Consider the following 25,285-nt stretch of genomic DNA (forward strand, 5'->3'; position numbering starts at 1 on the left):
TGTGGTCCAAATCACTTTCAGAAGCCAAATAAGCAGCCAGCAGAGAGGCAGACACCCAGGATTATCAGCTCTACCTCAGCCCAACTGCTTACCTGGAAATGCAGTGCTCAGGATCATGTTTAAATGTTTTCTGAGTACATTTGTATCCTGGACTAGCAACAGAATTTCATCTTTTTCAGATCTAACAATACAACTATCTAACTTTGAGCTAATCATACTAACACAGCTTTAGAGAATAAAAACCTTTATGAGAGCTAGTCCTGAACTTGACAAAACAAACCTGGAATACATCCAAGAGAAAGAAACCTTTTAGCCTATGTTCTAAACCCTTATTAGATCACAGCTATGGGAAGAAAAGGGGGAATTACATTACTGCAGTGTAACAGATAAAGTTTTCACTGTAAGGAGAATCTAAACTACTACAGCAATAATTTGACTCAAGAACTCTCCTGTTGCAAAGGTCACTACACAAGCAAGGTCTCATCACATGGATCACAAGAAAAGCCTACTCCAAACTTATCATACCAGCATTCACCAATCCTCTTGGGCAGGCTGCATTTGCCCTTGTTACAAGCCTTACTATATTATTACTACTACTATTACTGAAGTACAGGTTAAGACATTGAACAAATAAGCTCTATCCAAAATGTAATGTAGAAGAACAAAAAAAGTGGTAAGTTGAGAACGAACTCACGTTCCTTCTTGCTAACAATAATATGTTGGGTACATAAACACAGAACCTCAGCAAAATTAGTACTACTGATTATATTCTGTGGGTATTTACTGTTACAGTCTGCTCACATGTGTATACACAAAAGTATTTTCCATGTGCCACTGAGGAAATGCTTGGTAAAAGAAATGGACCAAGAAACTGGAAAACATTTTGATACAAAATCCAAGCATTTGCAAAGTGGAGAATGAAGTCACACTTTTACAAGCTTAGGAATTCTTATGTCATCTTACTCCTATGGATCCCACAAAGCTAAACTGTAAGACCTAAGGCCAAATACTCTATTCTGATAGGACACAGACCCATATGTGCCCTTGCTTGCATAACAGCTCTGCTTCTATCCTCATCAATAGCAGGTGACTGCTTGGAAACTTACATCTTTAAGGAAGTATTTAGTACACCAAGGAGTTTCTGTTTCAGCACGAAGCCTCTCTTCGTTCCTCTGCCGCTCCTCCAGGGCTCGCTTGTGCTCCGTGGCCTTGTCGATGTCTCCATCCCGCAGAGACTCTGTCACGTGCTGCCACAGCCTCCTGCAACATCAACTGGTCACTGCCCTGCTCCAAAGGCTTCCCAGGCAGCCACCTCACACTGCAGGATCCCTGTGGAACAGGAGCACTCTCCCCACTTACACGTGACAAACCAGCCCAGCTCAGAGCACTGCAGGGCAAGTGAGGGCTCATGGCCAAGTCTTAGATCTACATCAGCAGCTGGGAGCAGGTAGGAAGGGCTCTGAGGTTCGGGCAGTGCCAAACTAATGTCTGTTTGCAAACCCTTTAAAGATGCTATTGAAAGTGTTATTCAACAAGCAGCTTCTTGTGAGGATGTCAGGAGCTGCCCTGCTGTGTAGCTGATGGGTAAAAACAAAACTAATAAGGAGATTCTGTTCTCTAGTAAACACTTTGTGTACTCAAAAAAACCCTTTGCTCATAAATAGGAGGCAAAATAAACAACCATGTGCCTGCACTAGGGTTTTGCATTTTCCCTTGATTTTTATTTTTAGAAAACATAAATATATTAGGATGACTGCTGTTAAGAACAATCTACAAATCTACACTTGCAGCTTTTCCTAAGGCACTCACCAGACTGCTTAGGACAAAAAGGGTCAGACAAGAGCAAACACATACTCTACCTAGATTCAAAGGGGCCTTGCTTCTCCAGGGGCCGGACTCGTTTCCTTGTCACAGAGAGCTTTGTCAAGTCCACATATTTGGTCTCCCCGTTGCTGTAGGTGAACTCAAGCACGCTGTTCCACTCCCCCTGCACTCTGCACACCACCGTGTTCGTCATGTTCTGCTTCACTTCACCTGTGACTCTAGGAGAGAAATTTACTTTTAAAAAACCATGGCTGAAGAAACCTGAGGACTATTCCTTGCATAATCACTCAGTCCTGAATGAGTTTCAAACTTGTCACACTGCCTTGAAAAAGGTTAGTTATTTGAATTGCATTTTTGTGTGGAGAAGCTCAAAGAGCAAAGTGACTTTCACTCACTGCTCTAGTTCTCATCATGTTACCCAGGAAACTCCATTTTTGGCTTCAGCTTGTTTCAAGCCTCTTCAGGAAATTGAAAATTAAAAAGAAACGAACACAGGCTGATTCACATAGAACAAGCAGTTGATAATTTCCACTTGAAGTATCACATCAGATACATAGCTCAGACTTAAAAAATTAAAACTAAACTTTCTAGCAAGAATATATCTCACTACCTGTTGGCACCTCATCTCACATCTTTACACTTCAACCTTCTTACGTAGGTGGTCTGATTTTCATGTTGATCACATAAGCAGCAGACACACAAAGGCAGAAGCAAGGTAGGAAACTAGGAATCAGGAGAACTGCTTTTGTTCCCTGTGTCTTCCACAGAAACCTCTGCCAATAACAAGATAAGGAAAGTGTCTTTCTAACATGCAGTGCTTCATTCAAAGTGTTGCATAATGCTCAAGTATCACCATAATTACACACACTGATGCATGTTTTTCTTCTCATCTTCAAGACCTATACAAAGACCTCCTGACATCCACTTCATCCTGACCCAGTCTTTGAGCATTGCTTGGCAAGCAAATTGCCAGTCTCAAAAAGAACTTTTCTCCTACAAACAAATAAAAGGGTCTGTGCGCTACACAAACCAGACTTGAGACATTCTCACTTGTAACGTACTGCAGGATTCACAAAGGATATCACCTCTAGCTCCAATTAAACTGCAGTTACCTGTATATAACCTCCCTCACCACTTTCCAGCCCTCCTGCATTGCATCAGTGCTCACACAAAGCACAGGCTGCATCTCCTTCCACACTTCCATTGTGTGCAGCTGAGGACAGCCAACTGCACACCACCACCTTCCTCTGATGTCCTTTGAACAACTGCATCCCAGAGAGAGGAGAGCAGCACTTCTGTGCTCCCACACTCAGAGCAAATGGGAGCACAGGACACAAGTGCCACTTCCCTTCTTCCACACACACTGGTCACTTCCCACTGGGCCTGCACCTACAGGTCCTCCCCAGCTGTAGCATCAAAACAGAGAAATTCATCTCTCAAGCAATGACATGTGCATCACAGATCAGACCTCCCAGCACAGGGAGACTGGATGCCAGCCAAAGCAGACCTGCAGGGAATCTCCAGGGCAAGGGGGGAAGGCTCACAGCCAGCTCACAACAGGAGGCAGCTGGTAAGATTTCTGTCATACCATGGTCCAGCAGCTCAAACCTAAATTAACTTCATGAGAAGTATCTTAAAAAACCCAGACTGATAAGTATGTGCTGCTCACACAGTTGGTTTTTTTTACACAGTTTTCTTTTTTAAATTACAAAACTTTTAAGATTTAGTTATTTCTTTATGCAATATGAGCAATAAAAGCACATTTACAATATTTTTTTCTCTGTGGAAGTTAAGAAGTACTAACAATTACTGAAAACAGCAGAAAGGGCAGCTGACAAGCAAGCAGCCTTAATTTTGTGCTGCTTCTCATCCTGTGACTTCCACACCTCACCAAAGCTCTTACACATGGTGGGCTTGCTGTCTTTCTCCCAAGAGATCTCTGAAAGCCTGACCCACAGGATGTCAGAGATCAGCCTGGTCAGACTGCAGTTATTTCTTCACAACTTTAACAGCTTGACTTTTCCCAAGCATTGTGTGATAACAAGACAATACTGACATCCAGTATTTTAATATCATTCTCAAAATTACTGCCTCCTCTCAGCTGAAAGTAAACAAAGTTATATCCCTCACTACTGAGGTGCAGTATTGAACTGCTCCATTAAGCTCTCTGTATTTCTCCAGGTTGCATTGCTCTGACACACAACCACTGCCGACCACAGTATCTGCCTGAACCTGCACTTGTGATAAAAAACTGCTGGCACTTATGTGTAATCTTGGCATGGCTGATACATGTCTAGCTGTCCATTATCATTATCCTCTATTTCACCCAGCTAAAGAGGTACAGGACCAAGGAGCCAACATTCAGCTAAGGACTAAGAACAAGGGTCACTCTACAAAAAAATCCATACCATTGCCATAGCAACTGCTGTGCACTCTGAGTAACCATGACAACACTGCTGCTTCCCATCAAGAGATTCTTTTGGCAATGTCCAATCATCACCATGTCAAATTTTCAATAGTTACAGTACCTTGAACAGATCTCTCTTTAAAAAGCCTCTGTATCTGTGACTAACTTCAGAGAGACAAATAACAAAACAGTTTCCAAATTAAATCACTGAAGTAAAAGTACATCCTCTAACTTATCTCTTATGACACAAGAGTAGCTATTGCAAAGTGGAAGATACATTGTGAGCCATGGAAAAAGCTCCAAAGGATGTGTCACTTTCAAATAGCACCAAGTGAAACAGAATTACATGTAAGCTTCAGTTCTTCAAAAGTGAGATCAGTCTCATGTCAAACAAACAAAATGTTCTCACCGATGCAACTTGCCACCATAGAAGGGCTTGGTATGAAAGTTAATGCTTGCAGAATACCCAGTTTTTGCACAGTTAATGTTGACTTTTCCTCCCAGCTCTACCCAAGGAACAGTTAAAATTGAGCGGGCATATGCACAGGGCAGAGAGAAGGTGTATTCTTCCCCGTGTTCCAGGAGATGTAAGACACCTGTGGGAAGAAATACAACAATCTGTAAACCACTACCATTTCAGAAAAGGCCAAACAAGTTGTTGAAATAAACAGTCAATATTACATCTGCTACCTTTCCTCTTAGCCCCTCATACAAAAAAAGAAAATTAAAAAACTCACATAAGACTGACATTTATTAAATTCTCCATACAAACATTTTCCTGGAAGCACTAATTTGAGTAATGTGCATTTTGGTCTCTTTTGGGAAAAGACATTTATCTCAATAATACTATTCCATAAAATACAATCCTATGGTATGCACATACTTTTCAGTAGTGTATACAAGGGATGGTCACTCTCTTACTGATGGCTCTGGAGCACAGCAAGACATACACTGACAAAAGGAAATAACAAAAGAATTCCCTGAACTGCAGATCCTGAGGAAGGCTAATACCCCTGCTTTCCCTTTCTATAATACACCTTATCCAACCTGAGGGCAGGAAGCAGAGCCAATTCTCCTTACTGCACCTCCAAGATAAACCCAACTCCTTCCTGACAGCAACCTCTGCGATAAATGCCAAGAATCTCATTAAATACTACAATTTTTCTTTGTGTTTAAAGATTAGTGGGTTTGATTCCTATAAAGAAACTAAAAGCATAAGATCTCCCACTTACCCTTACAAGAAAACAGACAACACCTAACTGCTGCCTGCCCCAGCCCACAACTCTGAAGCACAGTACCTCTGGGTGTCTGCCATCAGCACAAACAACATGGGAAATCCTGAAAAAAGTTCTGATTTGATAAAGAGATATCAACTTCAGAAATTATCTGTACACTCAAAGATGTGCCTTTCACACACCCTGGCATTCCCTTGGTCATTCCCTTGCCCAGAGTGTAATTTATATGCAAGTGCCTGGTATCTCTAGGTACTGGCCAAAATACACATAGGGTGGGAGAGGCTGTCTCATCTTGTTCAGTAAATACTAATAACAAAAGGAAAATTACAATTTGAGGGCAGTTACTCTTCACTGTCCCTAAAAGATCCAATTTTTCTAGTTAAAGAAAATCAAAATGTGCAATACACATGAATATTAACAGCAATACACAGAAATGCAACAACACTTCGATCTAATAAATGTCTGATGAAAATTAATTTACAAATCATAAGCATCAGTTTACATCGCACTAACTGACCTTCGGCTTAAAAGGCAATATTTCATTTCCAAATATAATCCTGATTTTTGGCAAAGCATAAACCTTTCTAGTTTTTCCTCCCATATGAAAATTTGCTGTATATAGTGACAACTTGTATCTTTTGAAAATAACCTCAAATTGCTATCAAGTTTCCCATCAAATTTGATATTTTAACAAACAAAATTGTTAAAATTTTATTTAACAATACTAACATTGCCAACAAATCTGTATTTTAACAACCCTCTAAAACGAACAAAGGGCAGAATTTACACTTACCCTCGCCAACCATCGTCACCCCTATTGACATTCCTAGGAATTTACTTTTTGTCCAGACGTGGGCGTTGACACACATGTTCCTCTCCACACACTCAGCATAAAACCCTGAGACAGGGGGATGGTGGGACACCTGCTCAGCCACGAATTTCACGGTGTAGCAGTCCGGCTCCGCTTGCCCTTCCGCATCTTTGGGCGGAGCGAGCTGCTCCGAGGGGGAGTGAGCAGAGCAGTTGGTGCCGGCCTCGGTGGCCACGCTGCTCTTGGGCAATCTCCAGGAGCAGTGGAAGGTCTCCCCGATGATGGGGTTGTAGGGCTTCTTGGCGATGGCTCCCTTGCGGCCCTCGTGGAAGGAGGTGAGGTAATACTCCACGAAGCGGATCATCCTCTCCTCGGGGCCGCCGCCGTTGGTGATGGCCACAAAGAGGTCGGGGTGCGACATGAAGTCCGCGTACATCTCCAGCAACGAGCGCTTCTCTAGAATGAATGTGGGAAGAACCACCTGAAAATGAAACAAAAGCCATAAACCAAAAGCCTCTAGTAAGGAAAACAGAGACAAGTGTTTTATAAGAGAAGGCCTTGGCAGGAGGATGCTGTCCTGCTTGGGACACCACACTTTCAGAGTGCAATTTCTTGTTCCTCTTGTAAGATGTGAGCAAAATCCAGTGATCTGAAGTTCCAGAAAAGCAGTTTACAAGGAAAAAAAAGCCCAGTGAGTACAAGTGGTACTAAAGAGGTTGAAATACTGGAATCATCTAAATACTGGAATCATCTACCCAGGGAGGTGGTAGAGTCGCCATCCCTCGAAGAGTTTAAAAAAAGACTGGATGTGGCACTTGGTGCCATGATCTAGTTGAGGTTTTAGAACATGGGTTGGACTCGATGATCTTAAAGGTCTCTTCCAACCTAGAATTTCTGTGATTCTGTGAAAGGAACTGAGCATCAGGTAAAAATACCCAAAGACATGAAAGAGCTGCAAAGAGATAATGTGTCCCATATATGTGTGAAAGAGAAAACAAGCATGAAGGAACTCAAACTACAGCAAAGAAGGTTCAGAGCAGAATTTAGGAAAGATATGGTCTAATGGAGAGGAAAGCTGGGAAGCTATGCCAGCTCTGGAGAGCTTGCAGAATCTCTCTTCACACAGCAAATGGGACAAGCATCCATGAGAAGCAGCATAGGATGGGTTGATCCTGTGCCTCTGAGCAAAGGTACCTTATACTTTCACAGTTACATTCAACCCTGTCCTTCCTGAGCCAAGGGCAACTCCCTGGGGTGAAAGGCTGTGGTATCATCAGTGTTTTCCTTCTCTGCAGTAGGAACAAGCCTCACATAGCTAAACTTACATAACTGACATAACTAACTGTTGTAAACAGCAGCACAGAGTATCTCAACCATGGGATCAAGACAATCCATTGAAATCAGATTTAAATCTATTTAAATCTCTTTTTCAAAGAGAAAAAGCACAGATGTAAGACTTCATAGCCATTCAAGTAAAACTGAATACACTTGCCATGCTGTTAGAACACTAACCTTGAGTATTAAGTGGCTTTTCACTTCAGCACCCTGATAATTGAATCAAGTACAATTCTAACAACTTCATTACCTGCTTTGAAGTCAGATTTATTCACTTCAGTGTTTGCCTCCTCCGAAATACACACAATTCTCCCTACACAGCCAAAAGTCACCTGGGAGACAGGCTCAACAATTTATTTCAACTAAGAGCAAAAGATACCCTAAACCCAATCTTCAATGTAAGTGATAGAGTGACTTCATCAGATCCTCATTAAGTAGCAGGGGTTTATGTCTGACCCACAGACAGCAGAGCCTGCTCAAACCATCTTTTCATTTTGCCTCCCAAGCTGTGAAACATAAGCTGCACAATACAAGTGTTTCTAGGGGCTATGTAGCTAGTGCTTAAAAAACATAGGTTTAAAAAAAACCCAATAATCCATAACTCTGAAATAGAGTGTTTTCTTCATTCCATGCCACTGTAAAATCCATTTTTTTATTTCAGTGCTTAGTGCTTATGGCAAGAAGTCTTTACAAGAATGAATTGAACAGAAGCTGGTAGCAGCCTGATTTTCCCAGATTTGCTGCCCAAGTTGTCTAACAGCACCTGAGTGTTAATTTTTCCAAGCTGCTTGCTTTTGAGATTTGCACTCAAGTGTTAAATCCAATTCCCTCCAGCATAACTTTGTTCTTGCCTGCTTGTGAGCAAACACAGAAATGAGAATAGGAAAGAGGCTTAAACAGGCATCCAAAGATAGATGGGGGGAACCAAAAGAAAACTTCTTTTCAGAAGCAGCATGGACACAGGTGTAGGGTTATACAAGTTGTGTCAAAAAGCATTATCAAGATAGAAAAGAGATCACGGAAAGAATGCAGAAAGAAAACTATCAGAAGGCTGAGACAACAGCATGAAAAGACTAAGGTTCAAACACTGGAAAGAAGACAGGCCATTACAGGAAAGGCAACAGAAGCACAGTAGAAAACACAAGGAGAAGGTAATAAAAAAGATAGAGTCAGCACATTTCACCTAAACCTGCCTCAAACTGGGACATCTGATATTGGGACCTGATGTTGCTACTGGCCACAGTTTCATATTAAACTCAATACTGCTCAATACAGGAGCTGAGTTTTAAATGATGCCTCACTTTTACTGCAGCCAATTCTCACACTTCAGTTACTTACTCTTGTTAAGTCCATGCCAAGTTTCAGCTGAGACAAAAGATGCAAGATAACGCTGCGCTGCTCTTCCACTGCTCCTAGGTCATCTTCCTTATCATCACAGATATCCTCCAGCTCCTCATCTGGATTTATTTCTTCAAGTTCCTGGAATAAGAGACATAAACTTTGCTCAAAGATGTAACTGGCCAGACAGTATTCAAAAAGGACTTCATATTGTATTTAACTGTCTATGTATGAAAAAAGGCTAAATAAACCCCTGCAGAGAGCTACACAATGGAATCCACACCCAAGATAGACAGCTGAAGAATTTGAATGGATATGAAGATAACTCAATGCAGATTCCATCTGGAGGATTCAGGCTCAGATTTCTCACCCTCTCTCATATGGGTCATGGAAAAAAAGAAAAAAGCTTAAAAGAAATTCCTGTAAGTTTTGTGAGTTCGCAGAATGTCAAGCATGTAACACACACACAGAAACAACAAACCAAAAGCCAGCAGCAATTCCAACCACCTCAATAACCCCCTCCACCTCCACACCACTTCAGCCTTTCCAGTGTTGCCCTCAGTACTCCAAGGGCTGTATCACACTGCAGTTCTGACTTCCCTGACTACCATCACACCTGGCATCTGCAAGCCACGCTGCACAACCATTATCAAGTTGCAGTGAGGGCAAATATGTAACAGTGAAAGAAAAAAAGTAACTTTTTTAAAGTAGCACCAATAAAATAACAAAACTCCAGGCATACACACACACTGCAGGTGTCCCTGTCTGTGTAACTAAAGCAGGCAGATTAGAAATTATATCTGCACTGTTTTAACAACCACCACAGCACAAGCAGAAAGTCAAACACTTCAGGCAGGAGGGATGCTGGCACTGCTAGGGCTCTGAGCTGCATCCTCCTGGACAAACAGCTGGAGGGAGGCAAATGAGAGGGAAGAGGCTCTGGAGGCCACGGGAAGGCAGCAATTTGCCTTTGCCTAAGCAAAGCCTTTGTCCTGGAGCAGCTGCCCTGGCTCAAGGCAGATTTATCAACACTCAACCAGCAAAAGCAGGGGGCCAAGCCCTCACACAGGGCTCAAATCCTGATGACAAGTGCAGTATCACACAGGTGACTCCTTTCCTGCTATGCTGTTCTGCCCTCAGAAATAAGGGAGTTGAAAATACCTACAGGGAGTGATAACACCTGTCATACCTCACATACATTAAGTACTCAAACTGTGACTGCCTTAATTACTGAAAGGAAGGAATTAAGTGATTTAGTTGAAAGCTCCTAGTTTTGTTTCATCTTTTCTTTTTTTAACTTAATAGAAACTACTCTGACCCATTTAAAAATCTATAAACTATAGCAATTGAAAAAAATCCTTTCCATTTCAATTTTGCTTTAAGACAGCCCAGTGCTATTGCAGAGATATAAAACAGCACATTATCTTTTCACAGTTACACAGTCTCAGCCAAACAACTGTGTGAAACCAACTAGCATAAAGAGGATGTAATTATGATTTTCTAGCTTAGTTAGGAAAACATGCTCTTCTTCATAATCCCTGCTGGTTTTTTACTTCACTGTTTTGCAATTCAAATCCATTTTGTCAGTTATAATGATACAGACTGTAGCTGAAAATGATACAGACTGTAACTGTATTTCAAATGCACTAAGCCACCCCACACTCAAATGATGAGAGTTGCTCAGATTAAGAAAAACAGATGCAATAAGACCTAGAGAAGAAAGGGAAATGTAATAGCTGAAGACCAGCAATTTTGTCTTTTGTCTGCTTAGGCAGTTCTTCTTGGGACTATTTTGAGAGTGTCACGAATTTTATTTAGGCAGTATTCCCTTGCATTTCATCTAAAAGAAGCAAATAATGAAGTGCAAAAACCCTATTTCATTGCCTTGCATTACCACCCCAACTGGCTCCCTCCACTTGACAACAAGTTACATAAAGCAGCAAAAATCTGTTGAATAAACAAGGTAGAGAGTTTCACTTTCTGCAACTGTCCTCACTCCTTCTCCTACACAACTAACCCTAAGTATGAGAGCAGCTGTCGTTAAATCACTTCCACATAACACGATTGAAACATTTACAGGTATTCCTCCAAATAATTCCCCCAGAAATGGGATGTCACATTACCTTACCCTTGTTAGCTGGCAGGGCTCTGCAATGGACTGCTCTTCTCTGACAGATGCTGCCTTGTTTATCTCTGCTGGGAAATTCTGAGCTGCTCCATTTTTGAAGTGGTTTGCCAGGGAGATCTTCGGTTCCAACCAACTGATTGTCGTTCCTGAAGACAAGGAAAGTTTGCGCTGAAGCTTGCTCATCCTCTGCAAGGTCAGCAAACAGCACTTTCCAACAAAAGAACTATTTCTTGTGGAATAAGCCAAAGGCAGCCAATTCCTCCTGCAGCCAATGCCTCCAGCAGCCACGAAACAAAGGTGGTGCAATGAGACACCACCTTCAGTGATCATTAGCACAAACACTGGGATTGGCGAGCTGTAATACATGCAACTTGGACTGGAGAAACTAGTTGGTGTCATGAAAGGCGTAATCAGACACTACAGGAGGAGCCTGGTATCATGGCAATGTTAAGCAGCCCTTACACTTCTCTTTAGCTGGTACCAAAATTAAAAACAGCTTTCCACTTATCAGCTTCTAAAACCCAGCTCTGTCATAGACTAAAAAGACCAAAAGCAGAAGTTTTGTTGCCACTGTTTTCTCTGGAGAGGGTGCTTGCCTTTTCTCAGCTGCAGAGAAGGCAGGCACACACTGCTGAATAAATAATAGCTGTCAAAAAAAAAAGAAAAAAACAAACCTGCAGGGCTTGGAAAGCTATTACCCACCTGATGATTCCAGCATCTCTAGTTACTCCCAGTTAATTTATCAGAACAGGTCGGGTTCCTCATTAATAATACAAATGTTCCATTCTTTTTCAAAGGGCAATAAATGTACAGGTGATTCCAATCAGTTTTTACTGAAGAATATACAAACCGACAAACCATCTTGGCTGGGTTGCAAACAGACAAATTATCAGGAAACCTGAATTTCTACCACCAGACAGCAGTTCCCTGTGCTATACTAAGTCACCTATACTAAGGTGTCTGTTGTCTCTTCCCATATGATACACAATCCTTTATTTCCAGACCCCTGTTACCTGCAACTAGGTCACATCCTCAACCCAAACAGGCAGAGTAAGCTTAATTCAGATTAACAGCAGCATTTCCACCAGGAAAACACAGGAAAAAAGTCCAGCTTTGCTGTTTGAGACAAGACAACGTTTCCACAGCCAGGCAGCTTATTTTCAACATCCATCACTCATTAATCCACTACATCACAAGAAACAAGAATTCCTGACCATACCAAATTAAAGCTATTTAAAGAGAAGTTTCAAAGTAAAAAAAATAAAATGCTCAAAATGCTGCTATCATATATTTTTGAAAAGATTTTACTTGTCTTAAAAACCTCTCCATGACATCTGCTTTCTAAGCTGTACCTTTCAACATGCTAATCTCTAGCTGCATGTTCTAGGCTGCATTTCATCCACACACTCTGCCTCTGTAGTAGCTTGAATTTACCCAACAGCCTCCCTTTAATATTTTCTATTAGCTACACCTAAAATAACCTTATTTATTACATTTTCTGTTTCTTTTTTGCTGTTAAGAGGGTATTTTTGAAAGATTTAAGCTACTACCTGTGTCTGAATCCTTGTGAATGGACAAGATATCACCTTAAGACTTCTCTTCCACTGGAACAGCATATACAAATCTGCTCTCAGCTATTTTGCATAGGCACAAGCCATTCTCCTTACTTGTGACATCCTCCTCCCCTCCAGTCCTCACCAATTGCTTTTCAAACAGTTGTCAGCACTTCTTCCCTGGCACACTGCAGACCTCTTGAGTTTTCACTTCCTACATTTTTCTTCAAGAGTTGCAAATTGCTGTTGCACAAATGCTAATAGGTGGAACTTTCTTGTTCATCTTTAAGTTTGTGACTCAGAACACATTTTGATGTGTTGGGGCAGTACTTTCAGTCTTCTGATTGCTTTATTTTTTGTTTGTTTGTTGGGGTGGTTTTTTTTTTGTCATCTAATAATCTATAGTAAACTGGCACTCTTACAGTATTTCTAGTCCTTGGTTTTTAAGCCTGGCTCCACCAGTTGAACCAGAAGTACCCATTTTTAGTCAAGAGGAGAAATCTAAGCTAAATGGATTTAAAAATACATAATTTTTAAAAGTTCTTGGCAATCCTTGAAAGGAACAAATGTATTGCAGTGTCTTGAGAAAGGCCACAGCAGGGGGGAGATGGAAGGCTGCAGAAAGACACATGCATTCTTTTAATGGTCTCTTTTTAACTCTGGCCCCAGTAATGCATCATCCAAGCTGCTGATCCTCTCTTCTCCATCCATCTCCCCAGGATATCACTGGAAATCTTCAAGATTTGGACATGTTCAAGCACTATTTTTAGATTCAGCCATAACAGGCAGATACCAGCTGAATAGCAGCCAGTGAATTAAAGCTTTTCCCTGCATGGTCTAAAAAATTAAAAACCTACATCACTTGTCAAAAAACCCCAAACCAAAATTATCTTCTTAAATGATTACAGTGGTGCTCATTGGACCCCACTTATGTCCCCAGATACAAGTCAAAAAACCACTTTAGTAGTGCATATCTGAAAATGCCAAAACAAAAATACTTCTGATGTGCATCTCCCACAGTTATGCATCAACAGTGAAAAAATTCACAGAGAACAGGAAGAGTTTTTTCAGCATAACTTCAGAGTTCAGACAAATATCTCAAGAGTTGCCATCCAGTTTTTTTGGGTTTAAAATGAAATTTTGAACTAAAATACAGCAATAAATTTAAATCAATACTCTCTTTTAATGCCTCTGGTGATTTCAGAATCACAAACACTTTTAATATAGTTTTAATACTTTTGTGTAACATTTTTTTCATCTTGGAAGTGAAATTAATTACAGTTCAGAAATAATATGCCAAGGCAAAGCAGGCAGCACAAATATCATAGGAATATGGGACAGATAAGGGGAGAGACAATTTGTGTGTCCTTTGTTAAATACTTACTATATCTACTGATCTGTTGTGCAAGAGAAGCATTTGAAAATCCTACAAACCTCACAAAAAGCCACAAAGCAAACACATGAAAAAAGGCACAATAAGATGTAGAAGAATTTACAAACAACCACAACCACATTCAATTCCATACACAGCACATGAATCAGGTAGAACAATTCCACTAAGCTCTTACTTGCACTGAAGTGATCAATTGTGCAGACATGGCAACATATTTGTCTGCTGCCTGAATGCACATATTCCACACTCATGAGCAGCAGGGTTTAGGGGGTTTTGTTTGTTTATTGAGGTAGTTTATTGAGCAGTTTATTAGAAGAGATTTTCTATTTTTCCCAAACTTTAAGCAATTTTCATTTACTTACATATCCATTCTGGCCTCAGAATAGAATACAACACTTGTCCTTAGACCATGGTTTAGACTAAGGCAGTAACTCAAAACAAGAATACTGATATTTAAACAGCATTAGTAACAATCAGTGCAAATTTAGAGTTTTGCATTTTAATGCTTAACTGGAAATGGAAGCTACACACATGTAAATACTAATAACAGGTACTCAGTGTGCAAAAAAAGAATTAAAAAAGCATGACATTTGGCAGAGATGTAGTGAACACATTGCAGAATCTGCAATGTCATCAAATTCCCTCTCCACTATTACAATTATATCCCAAGGGCAGCCTCCCTTTTGGGGTGCCTTATGTAGTTTATTCTATTGTGAGATGTTGTACAACAATTAGATGTTACATCCATGCAGCTGCTGCCACAGACTTCCTGACAGAACAAATGATTAAAAAATATATATTCAACATGCACAGAGTTCCACCCAACACAAGCTGGGGTCTGGAAAAATTCACAAGAAACCAAAGAGTCAGCAGTTTCCTTTGCCCATGTGTTAGTGGAATGAACACTTCTGGAAGGAAGGGATTTGTATTTGCTGTATTTGAACCAGAGTCCTGCTCTCTGTGAGCACCTATACCCACCTGCTGGTAAGGAGCCCTTTTGTTGAGAAGCATGCTGTAACTGGAGAATATGGAAACAGTCATTTAAGCAGTTCATGGTTGCCATGGAAGTTGCTTTGAGCATCAATAGGTCCTGATCCAAGGATGTAAGGTGACCGGAGGCAGGAAGGCATTCTATGCTCCTGATCAAGTCTCTCTGCTGGCCCTCAGCCTGAGACATCATCTGTCAAACAAAACAGTCACTTATCAGGTGGTAAAGTGTTGTGTGATACCTGCTCAGCTGTGCACACACAGCTTTTGGGTCAATAATAAAACTACAAGGTGACAGATAGATGTAAAATTAACTGTACTTTTTCCTCTTGACTCTGAGAACTACTACTACTACAGAGTCATTAAATGCATGGTGAATCTACTCACAAAAGTACATGGCACTTTATTAACAAGCAAAAGAATATCAAAGTGACTTTAAAAAGAAAGGCAAAGATGAATTTGAATAAGACACTTGTTGCAGTAAATATCAAACACTTTCATGCCTAGTTGGTAGGGATGGGGGTGAGAGGGGAATTGCAGGATTACAAATATATGAAAAATATGAAAGCTAAAATCCTAAGGCATCACCCACATGCACTCTGTGTGAGAAGTAATTAAACTCTGTGCTCTGCACAGCCTGGAATAGGATCTGCTGTCTGTGGGTATCAAAGACTTTTTTCACTCCCTGCAATCAGAGGTGCAGTATTTTCACAGAGAAGACCTGTATTCCTCATTTTGGCTCAAACCAAAAAGGATCTTCATTTATTGCCTGCATTGACACCACACTGATTATCACCATCTCAGCATTTACTTTGTAAGGAGGGAAGAAAAGCCAGCAGGGTTTTCACCTTCATTCTGTGTTCAAATTGCAGCAGTCCTGTCCTGTTGTCATTGTTCCCCTTGCTCTCCTCCCAGGCTCCTTTTCTCCTTTACACACCTAAATCACAGAACTCCACACACCTAAATCACAGAATCTGCCCCCATGAGGGACAGGGGCAAAGCACACCAGCCATCAAGCAGCACTTCCCTCTCTATACTCACAGAAACAAAATATTACCTGATTTTGAATCACAGGGATGAAAACAGCATCTTACACATGCTAGTCCCCTTTCTGGGGAGGAACAACAAGCACTGCCTGCAATCATTGTGTGTTCTGGTAGTGAAGGTAAATGCAAGGACAGATTGATTTAGCAGAGCAGCAGCAGAATTCCTTTAAAAAGCCTTTAAAGAAAGATGCATTTAACTGCTAAGCCACTAGGTAGCTTTTTCACTCCAATTATTTAATTCCTAATCCCAGCAGTATCTGACTTTTTTTTTCAGTACTACTACCTGCAATCCCTTCCAGGAACTGCTTTAAGATTTCATGCAATACTTAAGGAATGTGTATTCACCCAAGTTCATAGTACATGATCTTTGGAACTTTTAAGGGCTTGGCTCCACAGCATTCAAAGGTGTGAATTTACAAAGTAGTGGTTCTTTAAAACTGGTGTTAACTGTGCAGAGTCAGCCTTAGCATATACCAAGAGCAACAGGGCAGAAAGCTACTAAAACATTTAGTTATAGATAGTTTTGCCTATGCAAACACACCAGCTGCTATCACAACGTGTCTCATTTTTCTCCAGTCACAAGTGTGATAAAAGCCTTTCTGTGCACTTTTTTTCCAACTTTGAAAAAGTGTGCTGGCTTAAAAAGAAACTCCCACAAAAACCCCACAGAAAATCAGTTGACAAATCACCACAATCCTTCTGGTGACCTTTACTGTTAGTAATTCACCATGTGGCAGGCCCCAAGCACTTCCTTCCAGGACCAGACAACAGGACAAGCCATGCTATGCTTAACTATGAAGTTTAAAAAGGCACATCTTGCCTTTCAAAGGACACACTTTGAACAGTCTTAAGGTTTTTCTTAGTTCTACACTCAGCACTGGGAAAAAAAATAGTGCCAGGAAAATAAAAGCACAGTGACTAAAAAGTCAAAATCTTGGAAAAATACAAGGCCATTGTTTTCATTTGCAAACACACAGACACCTGCATTTAGTGCAAGTTAGCAAAAAGGTCTTAAACCTTCTGCTTTGCACAGTAACCACGTCAGCATCATGACATTCAGCCAAGAACAAGGGGCAGGTAAAGGGAAAGGGACAGCCAAGGGAGACTCAGATATAGTGCAATTCATGGGAAAATGAAAGAAGGTAAAATTGTAGTATATTCTTTGAAAGAAGTTGCTCTTCCCACAGCTTTTCAAAATTAATTTCTAAGTGTTCAAGCTGTACCATGCTCAGGGGTAACAGGCACACACCTGCCCTTCAGTATTTTAATAATATCCACAAAAAAGTAGGCACTGTCTCCAAGAAGCATTTTAGCTTAAAAAAAGAAAGCAAACTAACACTCAGAAGAGTCAGCACTACTGAGGATTCTTCATCTGTACAAGTCTAAAGTTTTTAAGTTGATAAATAGCAATGCTGTGGTACCAAATTCAGTGGCAATCAAGAGAGCATGAACAGCTTCCTGTGCTCTTTGCAATGCCAAGAAAAGTCATTCCACTTTATTCCAGTTACAGGATACAAGCCACTGCTTCAGTGCTCACACATACTCCTCTTTCCTCCCTGAAATTTTGTATGCCTTAATGGTGTTAGAAAATTCAAAAAGTGCAAAAGCCATTTTTGAAACATTTTGATTTTCCTGAGTACCTAGCAGCATTTCACACATCTCTGCATTAGCACTATAGGAGACTTTAGTGCTCTAAGAGGATAAAAACAGGATGGTAGCAATTACCCTTTTGCAAGGCATCTGCAAGAACAGTCTGCTGTGGAGAGAGATTCACAGACCCCAGGGTTTAAAGAGGCAATCATCTTGTGTAAACTCTTGAATAATTACACCTCAATAGCTGACATAAATCAAGGCACAATGAGAGCATGCCATACCAGTGAAAGTATCTGCAACACCCAGTTACTGGAGAACTTACCACAGTGCTCAGCCACATATTTTAAGGTTAATGAGGCTCATATTATACAGCACTCTTCTATTCCAATTTTTCTAAGTTCAATTTCTAGCTATTCACACTTCCAGTATCTTTATTTGCTAAATTAAAAAGCTCTCCATTAGAAATTTATTTTTGCCTAGAAATTTATCACACCACATTAATTATAGTTAACATTAAAATACTTATTAACATCAATACCACCACTAAGTAACACAGGTTTGCAATGCATTATCTTTAGATAGGCAAGATCCACCCTGAATATATTCACAAATGAAAATCAACCAGTATCAGTCTGTTCTGTCAGTCAAGATTGAAAGGTAATTCTTTCTAGAATTTTCTCCCAGAATAGACTACACCTGAACATATGGTGAAAAAAAAAAAAACAGGCATCTGAATTGCTCTCTGTTTAGTCACACCCATCCCTAGAAAATTTGTCTAAATGAATCAGCATACCAGAAAATGGTATTAGCATTTTGAAATATAAATCATGACCAACTTCTCCCTGGTCATAAGAGATACAAGCACAGCTAAGTCAGCTCTTCTATAGCATGACAAGGGAAGAAAAGTGTACAATTGTATCATAGTACGTGATGTTATATCCCATAAGGATATTCCCGTGTCACTTGTAGTGCTAGGACTTGCAAAGATGAGAACATGGTTCTACCTTCAACATCAGAATACTACTGCAGAGTACAGAAATCACCAAATATGCACCATGTACTTCTATAATTAGCCAGGACAAGTTATTTACCCTCACACAGTTGTGCAATAAGAGCTTAGGACATGCTACTGACAGTATATCCAACTAAGAACAGGAGGTTTCTCCACAACCTTGCAAATAACACCACAGCACTCTCAAACAACTGTAAGGAAATTTAAAGCATACAAACCTCTCTAACATCTACAAGGTGATCTGGCTGCATAATGGGAACTCTTTTTCCTGTTGGCAATCTGTGATGTCCAACATTGAAGAAGGAAACTGCATTTTGACTGGGTCTTCTCTGCACACCAGGAGAGTTGGCACTTCCTTGGGATGCAAGAGAGAAGCTGCGAGATTTCAGAGGAGGGTTGTTCTAGTGAATAAACAAGCATATTGAGAAACATTTACAATTAATCTTAATAATCAGCAAATGTTCTAACGTGAAAGATACAGCAGAACATTTATAATAATAAATGTTTAATTTTTTTATACAGTAAGGAAAGATGTCACAGCCCTAATAATGCATTAGTAGCAACTGCTAAATATTTTCCACTGTCTGCTTCTAGCTGCCCTCTTTTATAGTCTAATTAAGAACAATCTGTGAAACGAGATGGATCAGTAAGTATCACTTCTCTGACTTGAAAATGAGTCCTTGATCTGCAACAGCACCAGAAAATGACTCCTAATAGATCCTGCAGGGATAGAGTGGACATTTAGAAGAACGAAATTTCATTCAGAGCTATTAGTTCTACTTATCTCTTCCAACAAAATCAGCTGATTGTAACTTAAAAGCAAGATTTTATTCAGGTATCAGAACAGGTGTTACTCAGACAAAGTGTTCAGGACTTCTTTCTCAAACATGGGAATTCACCCTAAATTTATCTGTGGGCTGCTGAGTGGTTTTTAGAAAAAATAAAGTAAGGGGTTAAAAACAAAACAAAACAAAACAAAACAAAAAAAAACCAACAAAAAAAAAGGAACATTCCCAAAAAGGAAGGGCTTCAATAACACTGAAGTTGGATTTGCAATACTCCTACCACCAGGCAGATTTTTGCCCATGAGAGCCCCAGTCATACCTTTCCAATGGCCTCTGTGTGATGCTGGGTGCATATCTGTAGCCTGCTAACCCAGTGCTGCCGCTCTTTAGCATCTGTAGCTAATAACAGCAAACCAAAAGGATTCTGTTACATGAAGACATTTCAAAGTACGGGCAAAAAAACCTGCTTCATTCTTAAAAACCACAAGACTAACAGTGCAAAGTAATTTTAATCTAAAACTCATTTGCCTGTAATAACTATAATGTTAAGTTTAACATAAATAGTATATGCTTTCTTTTCTCTTTATGCTATTTTTAGTGTTATGAAACTAATTTTAAAACATCAACAAACCACAACTACCCTCACAAATATTGTAATCTAACAACATGAAACATTTTCCTGCAATAAGAGTAAGGTACTCCAAATTAGAAAATAACAGCAAGTCCTCAAGGGAAGGAATACTCAAAGTTATTAGCCTAGATTTCTGCAGCCTACAAAATCAGAGAATGGGCTTTTAAAATCACCATAAGGTGGCTCACAAGCTGAATAATTAGATTTTCTGTGAGCATCACCACAGTAATGCTGCCTACAATGATTCAGAAAACTTTGAATCAATACAACTTAAGGACAGCACATATGAAGATTAAACCCCATTCTACATATATGAAATCTTCTGAAGGTCATGAAACCCAAACATTATGGAGTTATCCATAAATACAGACCATTTCTAGCTAACAAATACAGACCATTTCTAGCTGAACAGTGGAATGGAAGTCTTGCACATGATTTTCATGGCAGCACTTTGCCAACCAGGCCCTCTCTCTTTGGCCCTGCAGCCAAGCAGCCCCAGGTGAGAGCCAGGACTGTCCCCTAGTGGAAGGATGCCCTGGCCAAGCATCCAGGTCCTACCTCTGAGTTTGTACTGCTCCCCACTGGCTGCATTGACGGTGAAGGTGTGAGAGTCTTCATCACTGGGGGAGATGACAGCCCCAGCCAGCTGCAGGGTGCCTCTGGGCTTCAGGTGCCTAGACTGCTCATTCACAAAGTACTCCAGCAGGCCAGCATCATTGTTTAACACAAAATACCTGCAAGGACAGCAAAGCAAATACACTAAATAAAAACAGTTCCTTTTCCTTTTTTTTTTTTGTGCAGGTGGTGGTACTGGGAAAAGTCAATACTCTCATCACAAGTTTGCACAGATGAGATTGGGACTAAAAGACTTGCATCAGAAAAACCCTAAACCTGTGAATTATGTCCCCAAGATGGCAAAAAATTAATTTCTTGGCATTTTTTCTCTTATGGCACAGGGATTGCACAACAGAACAACATGCCCACAGAAGATCATTATCATAAGATTATAGGAATCAAAAATTATATCCTGAAGCATTAGGGCTTAATAAATCCTTAAACTATGTACATTAAAAGTAAAACAGCCCCAGATACAAAGGAGCTGAGATGTAAAACTATGAAACTGAAGCAATGTCAGATTTTTTTTTTTACTGGAACTGGACATTATGCTTCAACTTTCACTTGAGTTTAATGCTGAGCACATTGACATGAGTCACTCCATGCCAGGAGCAGCACAGGTGGCACAGTGTGGTACACTAAGGACTTGTCTTTCCAACATTAATTTGGTTGCACTGTGCTACTCTAGGAACAGCATGAAACCTGACCAGAGAATTTCACCTGACACAGAAAATCAAGTTATTCCAGGGGAGACAACATCCTCGGGAAAGAGAAAAGCCTGCTTGACTTAGAATTTACAGTAATGAAGTCTTATTTTTTTTAAGCAATAGCATTATTTGGCACAAAGGTGAAGACTCAGCAGAAAACATAAAGACAAGATTTTTTAATGGAAAAGGAGAAAAAACCTAATGCTTTTTACACATACAAACATAAGCCACTAAATGAGTTAACTGCTTTATATTGCCTATGCCTTTTTTATACTCATGCCTTAATACAAATATTATTCATCTACACATTAGCTTAATCTATATTGAGAAAAGCATAAGATTCTTGCATAAAGTTTGCGTACTAGAAAAAGGGAATTCTAAGTACTATTAAAAAAATCTGAAACCTGTTCATTTGGATGCTGCAGACACCACCATTACTAAAAAGTCCCATAAAAGACTTACCTATATTGCCAGCCAGTGACAAGGTTGGTGTATTTCATTAAGTAGCCACAAATATTTTCCATGTGATCACTATAAAAAGAGACAGGAAAGCAATCAGACAATGCCAAATGTATTTTAGATCCTCTGACCATCTTTATTCTCAGGAGATGAATTTTAATGTTCATTTTTAGAATGGCACTATCAATTTAATAGCTACACTTTAAAGATTTCCCAGCCTTGTTGGGAAAGAACCTAAAATAGTTTCTTACAACAATTTAACAAGTCTTACTGAATTCCAAATAATTTCAAACCATAATTAGCTGCACCAATTCAACAGGCACTTCTAGACACATTCTTATAAGTTTCAGGTAATTAAAGACTTTGTATCCATGCTGCTTCTGGCTCCTGCTCTCTCTTCACAACAGATTTTATACTTTTGGACTCCTAGACAAAATTAGCTTTCAGTAGTTTATTAACAGAGCCCTGGAGTGCAGCCACCAAGCTGAACAGTCTGCAGCTACTCCTACACCAGTGTGCTGTTATCAATCCCTTGTGTCCAGCACCCTTCCCCTGCACAGCCATGCTCCTGAGCAGATGTCCTACAGAACACAACATGCACGTGCAGCTCACATCAACACACTCTGAGACCTAAACCAGCAGCCAAAACATCTCCTTGGGCCTGACAGCAAAATCCAGCAGTTTCTCCTTCGAGCATTCGACTTGCAACACCCACCAAAAATGAGAGTCCACCAAAGGCACTTGGCATGGAGATATAATATCACTATAGGCAAAATACAGTCCCATTTCTGAAAATCAATTGCCCTAAATAAGGCTTACAAGTACCATGGCTACCAATTACTCAATTTAAGACCACAGTTTTAAGACCCACTTTATGCTGTATGTTCCCAAAAATCTAGAAATGCCACTTCAATGCCTTCACCCCACAGTAGGACGTAACCCCACAGTGAAGAACACACTCTTGATAGACAACTCAGATCCAGCCTGAGAAAAAAGCTCCTATTAGTACAAAGAAGGATTGAAACAATGACCCAAATATCAGACACTATTTGCTTCTCCAAAATAAATTTGTTTCTAATCTTATTTAAATTTTCTGTAGGCTGCAGAAGGTTGAAGATTAAATGAAATTATTCAGAGTCCATTGGAGCAGCAGCAGTCTCTCTTAGTTGTTAAATGGATAAAGTAGCCCCATGTCAGCAAAAGGGGAAAAGTGGGGAAAACAGGACTGTGAGAGCCAAGGGATCATCTCCCTCAGTGGGTTTTGGTTGCAAAGATAACTGGACTAAGTACTGGGGTAAATTCTAAGTAACAGCTGAAGCTGCTGTCTATACCTCATTTATAGACAGCAGATTAATAAGAAATCTGACAGTTTGATAAATATAACATGTTACACTGTTTCATCTTGAAGGAAGCCATTTAGGGTGACACTAATGAAAACAGCCACAGAGTAAATCACTGCCATTCAGTGACATAACACAAGCCAAGAGATACAAGAATGTACATTTTTTGAAGAAAAAAACCAAGCTGCTGGTTTTAAATGTTACTTTTAAAAGCAAAAAATATGTGTCCTAGCTATTACAGCAGCAATCAGTATTGCAGTCATATCCTGCAATGGAGAGCAGCCAGCAGGACTATCTAGGAATTTAATTTCTAATAGCTCATTAAGTGGCACTACAGATAAAAATAAAACCAAGGAGAGCAGAGGGTGTTGTATATTTTAAATGTACAGAGAAGCTAAAGGAGACATAATCAAACTCATCCTCTGCAGACGCCTCCCATTTGTTATTATTGGCATACAAGGGAAGTACAGTTTAGACTTGCTCACTGTCTTCATTTAGCTGAAAATTATGAGATTGCATAGTCATAAAAATGCATGAGCTTGGGTTTTACTCATCTGAAAATTGTCCCTAGTCACAGCTAATTGTTCTTCAGCTCCAGTGAATGCAAGCTACACCCTTGCTTTGCAGTGACACACTGCACACAGACCTGCACATTCAGGGTACAGCCACTGCACCCCATTAGTAATGTGCATAAATCACAGGTACCTCTAAAGAAGCCAAGAAACATCAGAAAGGTAAGTTCAGACTGCAGTGAATGCAGTAGGACTATGTGTATGACCTATGGAAGTCCATTCATCTGACAAGAGTAAATTAAATAGCCTTTGATTAAAATAATTTGACCTCTGGGTTGGTTTTTTGGGTGTGACAGATAAAATAGCTGACTTTGTCATGCAGAAAAACACACTGCAGAAGGGAGTGCAGCTCTTCTGGTGGTGTAGTTCCACATCAAATTACCATCACATTTTCCCATCATCTGCATCTTCCTTTCCACTTGGATTTTCACTTTGACTGGACCCAAACATCTCCAAATGCCTCCTCTTCAATAATTTATATCTCTAACCTCATCAGTCCCAGAGGGCTCAGCTGCAAGGCTTTGAAAACACTGCCCCATGGAAGTCTGAGAAAGTGACTGGGAACTAATATTTCACCATTTGAACGAAGGCTTATTTTTAAATAAGTGAAAATTATATACACTGAAGAAATCTAAATCCACTCTGCAAACTGCAATTAACAAAAAAGTAAATTCTATAACTATACATAAATAGATGACAGAACTACAGTTAACCTCCTAATCTTCTGCATGTATGAATACAGAAAAATATTCTCAGTGTTATTTATGAACAAGGCCAGGGATTGTAACTAAAACATTTCTTCAAGAATTTTAAGGTTAGTGCCTCTACAGCAAGAGTTAAACCAAGATATTTGTTGTTCCTAAAGTAGTGATGTAAGGCAGTTAACATTAAAAAAAAATACAAAAGCACACCCAACCCAAAGAAAACCCAGTAACATTTCACTAGTATGGAACTCACAGCCAAGTTCTGCAGAGCACTGCAGAATCCTTGTAAAATGGTAGACTTGAGAACAAGAGGTTGAGGTTCAAGCACAGGCTCTGCTCACAGATAACCACAGTTCATAAAATACGAGTAAGCCCCTACTGTTGTTTCATGGTAACAGTGCTGGCAAACCTGGCTCAAAGTCACCAGTCTACTTCAAAATTCCCAACATTTGGGTTTTTGACTTCTAGAAAACAGATTTCAAAAGTGAACTTGACACAAAACACTGAGCAACTTATGACTGACAGTGAGGGCTGGCTCTCTTGGGATCTTTGCTGATTTTCAGAATCCCTCTGCAGTCCCACTGCTGCCTGCATGCACGTACCTGTACCTATGGCTACGTGTGTCATTCCATAGCCAAGATGCTGCTGGTGCTATTTAAAATGCTCACCACAGTCTCAGATTGTCAGAGGAATAGCAACAGCTCAGCACCATGAGTCAACAATCCCTAAAGGGCCTAGTTCTGTTGAAATTCACATGTCCTGTCAAAGAAAGGAAATGTTGCAACAGACGGATCACAGTCTTAAGGACAT

At 40.1% G+C, this 25,285-nt stretch overlaps 1 protein-coding gene across 2 annotated transcripts in view; it reads right to left on the reverse strand.

Moving 5' to 3' along the window:
- Positions 1-25,285, reverse strand: part of OSBPL11 (oxysterol binding protein like 11) — a 38,697-nt gene that overhangs the window by 1,924 nt on the left and 11,488 nt on the right. Inside the window, exons 2-12 of one of the 2 annotated variants that reach the window (XM_064718587.1) lie at positions 21,863-21,931; positions 20,637-20,812; positions 19,767-19,846; positions 18,881-19,063; positions 15,003-15,204; positions 11,079-11,224; positions 8,951-9,091; positions 6,260-6,758; positions 4,641-4,827; positions 1,860-2,042; positions 1,107-1,260 (exon numbers count right to left, since the gene is read on the reverse strand). In XM_064718587.1, the coding sequence (XP_064574657.1) occupies positions 1,107-1,260; positions 1,860-2,042; positions 4,641-4,827; positions 6,260-6,758; positions 8,951-9,091; positions 11,079-11,224; positions 15,003-15,204; positions 18,881-19,063; positions 19,767-19,846; positions 20,637-20,812; positions 21,863-21,931 (2,020 nt within the window). Of the gene's footprint in view, positions 1-1,106; positions 1,261-1,859; positions 2,043-4,640; positions 4,828-6,259; positions 6,759-8,950; positions 9,092-11,078; positions 11,225-15,002; positions 15,205-18,880; positions 19,064-19,766; positions 19,847-20,636; positions 20,813-21,862; positions 21,932-25,285 lie in introns of those variants that run through there. The other variant, XM_064718588.1, reaches the window with a different exon arrangement.

The sequence above is a fragment of the Zonotrichia leucophrys genome, chromosome 7 (assembly GCF_028769735.1).
Source record: "Zonotrichia leucophrys gambelii isolate GWCS_2022_RI chromosome 7, RI_Zleu_2.0, whole genome shotgun sequence".
In the NCBI taxonomy this organism is placed as follows: domain Eukaryota; kingdom Metazoa; phylum Chordata; class Aves; order Passeriformes; family Passerellidae; genus Zonotrichia; species Zonotrichia leucophrys.